This window comes from Pseudochaenichthys georgianus, chromosome 20 (assembly GCF_902827115.2).
Source record: "Pseudochaenichthys georgianus chromosome 20, fPseGeo1.2, whole genome shotgun sequence".
Lineage (NCBI taxonomy): Eukaryota > Metazoa > Chordata > Actinopteri > Perciformes > Channichthyidae > Pseudochaenichthys > Pseudochaenichthys georgianus.
This window is the reverse complement of record NC_047522.1, coordinates 15,042,556-15,047,616: the sequence shown is the minus strand read 5'-3', so window position 1 is coordinate 15,047,616 and position 5,061 is coordinate 15,042,556. Positions and strand designations below refer to the sequence as shown.

Genomic DNA, 5,061 nt, shown 5'->3' with positions numbered 1-5,061 from the left:
CTGGAGGAAGAGGAAGCAGAGGTTGTCAGCTCAAAGGCAATTGGTTTCTGACAAGGAGATTGTTTTTGTTTAAAGGATAAGTTCACAGATGTTCACATGACCAATTCATTTTGGAGGTGTAATTTCAAACTTAAAAGGACTTACAATACAGACTGCTTATTCTGAATGCTAAAATTATTTATTGCCAGAGGCAACAGGAGGAATAACTACAGCAAGAACAAAGTGGGTTTTGTTTTAAGACTAACTTTTCTTTAGCAAAATTCCACTTTTGAAGCTCTATGCCCTGCCACTGGAGGGCGCCAGAGTAAAACCTGCTGTATTTGGCTGCATGCCTGTAGCTAGTAGCATGAGTGCATTCAAGAAAACCAATTATTGTGGTCGGTTTTCTAAAAAAATAAATAATCTAAGGCCGATGTCCTTACCAGATAAAAAAAACACTTGATTTTCATGATTGTATTCCTTTCAAAGAGAACCACAATTTTCTTTAAAGTCTATTTTTACAACAAAGGGCTCACTTCCTGATGCTAATGGTGCAGACTCTGCTCTGCCGCAGAGTCCAGTCCAAGTCAATGTTATTTGTGTCACTTCCTTAATGAAAGCAGCAGACCCCTCTCCTTACTCGCGTTGAGGTAAGTTTTGCTTTCAGCTAAGAAAGCCTTTCTTCTCCCACATGGGAGCTTAAGGTTGGCAGAGCTTCTCCTGCTCCTCTAATGATTTCACCAGCTCCAGTGGAAATGAAGAGAGGGATTGAAGAGAGGTACATCCACACATGTGCGTGATATAGGGTAGTAGTAATAATTCTAGAAGAGCCAACCATTAGACACCAATCGTGGTATTGTGTAATAGGCTAGATAAGATGCTATAGATTTTTTGCAGAGGTTCTGAAGGACAGCCATGGTTTGTTTTGCCGGCTGGAAGCTTTATGACATTGCCTTGATCCTTATTTTTCATATATAATTGTACCATTTAGATTGTCTATGTCAGGGGTGTCAAACGGGCCAAATCCGACCTCATTTTATGTGGCCCGCAAGAGCTTGCAAAGAATATAATATACAATACAATTGGTGTAATTGTTGAATATTTGCTTTCAATTATTTGCCCTAGACTTCTGCTTTCAGACGTAGTTATGTATGAAGTTATTACCAGAACTGATAATAATCCAATGCAGAGCACATAATGTAATAATACATTACTTATATTAGGCTATATACATATATTTATATAGTTTTAAAGTGACAACTTTGAGTGCAACCATAATGCTAATGTGGCCCACAATGAAATTGAGTTTGACACCCTTGGTCTATCTTGTAATTTTACTATGTTTTTATTCTGTAACCTCACATATATTACCAATCTATCTTCCTGGGAGACGGATCTCTATCCTTGGCTTTCGTGAAGTTCCTTCAATTTTTATTGTTGGGTTTATTTTGGGGAGTTTTCCTTGCTATATTAAAAGGACAGAGGGTGTCACATGCTGTACCTATCTTAAAACCATTTGTCATATTGGTCTGTTTCAAGACATTATGATTGATTAGGTGACTTCTTTGTACCTGAGAGGTTTAGGTGTTCCAGGCCAGGACAGCGGGACACCACCTCAAACACAGCATCGTTGGAGATGTTGTAACAGCCAGCGACCTCCAGGCGACGGAGCTCCGGGCAGCACTGAGCCAACACATGAAGCCCCCGGTCGGTGAGCCTTTTGCAGCCGTTCACCACCACCGTCTCCAGGGTCAGACACACGTTGGGGGTGTCCTGGCACAGCCGGTGGGTCAGCACCCTGATGGCGCGGTCGGCATGGAGAAGCTCCCCCGTTAGCCGTACAGTGCTCCACAGCCTCGGGTCCCACGCCAGATTGTACCAGCGGCGGCATACTCGAGCGCAGCGGCACAGCTGATTGGTGGGGAGGTGGGAGAAGATCTGCAGAAAGGTGAGGTCAGGGAGGAGGTCAACGAGGGCGTGGTGGTGGGTTTTGGACTGGCGGGAGCGTGTGTGAGTGCCAGGCTGAGAGTGGACCACGGCGACGGTTTCAGCGTGGGCAGAGGAGGAGGAAGAGGAGTGAGTCTCATGGCCGTTACTGGAGAGGGCAGGAGAGGAGAGAGAGGAGGACTTGGATGGGAGGATGAGACCGGGGCTGGGGGTGCTCAGAGTCCGAGGGCTGGAGTCTAAACCTGAGAGGAGGACAAGAAAGATATGTCGATATGTGAATGTTCTCATGTCCAATCTTCCTTATTATCTTGCAAACCATCAGATTGTAACCTCTTCTTAAACATTCTCTCAGCCATATCACATCTTAACTTGATAAGGATACAGCTACTTAGCTTGATAGGGAAAAGCTATGACAAATCTGAGTTGTGTTTTAAGCAGTCTCTGGAGTCTACCTGGAGTCTACCTACCATTGCTGATTTAAAAAGGTATAAACACAAGGTTTCTTAAGTCGAACCTGAAAAGGCAATGACAAAAAATAAATCTCAAAAATGTTCTACAACATTAAGTAATATATCTGCCCCTAACTTTTGCTTAATGTCCAAATTAAAAGCTGTGAAATTGGAAGCCAACTTAAACCATCCTTAAATGTACACTCAAGGCCGGATTAACCATATGGGCAACCTAAACAAATATTTTAATTATAATTTTTTTTCGAGCACAACCTCACTCATCATACATTGTTTTAAATGACACTAACTCTTCGCCATAAATAACACAGCTTTTCTATAGGGTCAAATTAATATATTTTCTAAACCGTCTCTGTAGGCTACTGTAGGTCTCACTCAAGCCCCCCAAGAAGTGCGCCGGACTCTGATGAGAATATTCGTTGTGGCCAAACGGCAGTACTACACCTCCGTTAGGTTGCTGGGCCCGGAAACACTTTTTTCCATTAGGCGCATTCACACTGCAGTACTTTTCCCACAAAGGTTCATGAGAACTTAGTTCACGAGAACTCTTTAGTTCTCATGAACTATAGTACAGATCGCGTTCACACCGGAATAAATCCCTGGGGGTGGATTAGGCAAATGAAGCCGCTGACGTCACTTCTTCTTCTTCTGCTTTGGGTTTACTGGCAGGCCGCAAACCACTTCACGGCGTATACTGCCGCCCAAAGTCCCCGGCCGGAAGTCCCCGGAGTTGGGGACTGGCTTCCGAGTAAATCGCCAGAACGCCGACACCTCCTCATCTCCACCGCTCCCATGTTTTATTTTGTGTTGCCATAACTTAGTCTCTCTGCGTTTCTGCGCTGGGCTAATGCTAATGCTAATAATGCTAATGCAAGGATACTAAAATGGCGGCTTCACAAAACTTTTTGGGAGTTTTACGGGGCGTGGTTTGCAATCCGCCCAGCCAATCAGACATAGGAACCTTTTTCTCCCACGAAAGTCGGACTGAAAAGGGGGTAAAAAGGTTCTCATGAACTAATTTTAGTCCCGGCTCTTTTTGGTGTGAACCATAGACTGTATATATAAATGGACGTAGGGTCCGTGACGTCACCCATAGGATTCTGCAGTTGCCGTGAAGCCCTTAGTAGGCGGAGTCGGCCACTAACGGCTCAACAGTGACGTCAGAATTCAACTCCCGCCTTCTCCAAATAAGGGCAAAGAGGCGGAGCCGAGGCGGGACCTGCTGCCACCGAGCTGGAAGTTCCAGAGCTAGCTGAAGCTACCAAGCTAAGCTAACATGCTCCCCATCTGCAAGCTGCCGTCGTATTTTACGTTTCTAAGGTAAGCGGCCTTGAAACTATTCAGCAAAACTATAAATATTAATCTAAGTTATTGAGTTTTTAGCATAATACTTCAGAATCTTAAAACCCCTTAACATTTGTATGCAATTGTGCTAAATTCAACACTGGAATCAAGCAAATATTAATGTTTGCATGACATTAGTTATTTATATTTTGATATCACTTAACTATACGTTTAATACATTTAAGTCAAGCTAAGGTACATGTGATGGTAGCTAGTTAGTGCTCTTACCTGTGAGGCCTCCTCCAAACAGCATAATAACCAGACTGTATTATTCAAACTAAGTACCAGTTCTAGATCCTTGACTTTAGAGTAGACAAACAATTCAAAAGACAAAATGTATTTAAAGACCAATCTTTATTTGAATGTGCCTCTTAACCTGAGATATTAGTTATACAGTAATAGTATTGACAATCTAAAAAAACTGAGCAACTCAACAGTCAACTTTATGTTTCTTATTGTCTAAAGCATTTATTATTTTCATTTTTCCCCTCTCATATTCAGTGTGGACGGATTGAGACAGCCTGGTGTCCAGAGAGCAGCAGAGACTTCAGGGAGAAACCTCCGTGTGATGGACGTCCTGTCTGTTGGTTTGGAGAGGACTGAGGGTCTTTCCTCAGTGAGGAGGACCAGGGCTGATGAAGGAGCCCATGCTGGGCAAAGCTGATACCAACTGCACAGGCCTAGTCTGTCACGTTATTTGACTAAATGTGTTTACTTATACATTTAATAGGTTTACACCTTCTGTCCATATGTGCTTTTTATTTAAAACATTTGATTAACTTTTGGTTCACATATCAATAAATTGTATTTGTATTTGCATTCCTTTTGTCCATTATTCTTACTGAAAATGTTAGATTACACATTCACATCTAACTGAAGATTGGCCCCATTTATTTGTGACGTTGCAAACTCTGCGGTACAAGGCACAAGTGATGTGAAGCTCATAAAGTTAGAAAGGCAAATAGAAATAATCAGCGGATGGAGTGTAGATGTGGAAATAGCTGCATTCAATCAGCTGACTGTTTTTACAATAAAAGTAGTTTCTTAGTGAATGTCCTGTACTGGTCTTAAAATCTCATAACATCAGCTTTTAATGATACTCTTGGATGTTCTTCTTGACCCTCAGAGAAGGAGAAAATGTCGTGTCTTTCAGGCATGTCCTTTCCTAACAAAAATGACAGGAAACATAAAACATATTATTGCAGAACAAGTGTGTTATTTATGAAAGCGGTGTGTTTGTGTGTTTAGGGGGTGTAGATATAATTATTTTGTAATTGTAATGGTTTTTTTTTATTTGAACAGTGAGCAATCAGATTATGAATGA

The 5,061-nt window shown here is 42.1% G+C and overlaps 1 protein-coding gene across 1 annotated transcript in view; it reads right to left on the bottom strand.

Moving 5' to 3' along the window:
* Positions 1-5,061, bottom strand: part of LOC117465746 (F-box/LRR-repeat protein 7-like) — a 32,323-nt gene that overhangs the window by 1,368 nt on the left and 25,894 nt on the right. The window contains exon 3 of the mRNA XM_034108744.1: positions 1,551-2,168. Within this exon, the coding sequence (XP_033964635.1) occupies positions 1,551-2,168 (618 nt within the window). The remainder of the gene's footprint in view (positions 1-1,550; positions 2,169-5,061) is intronic.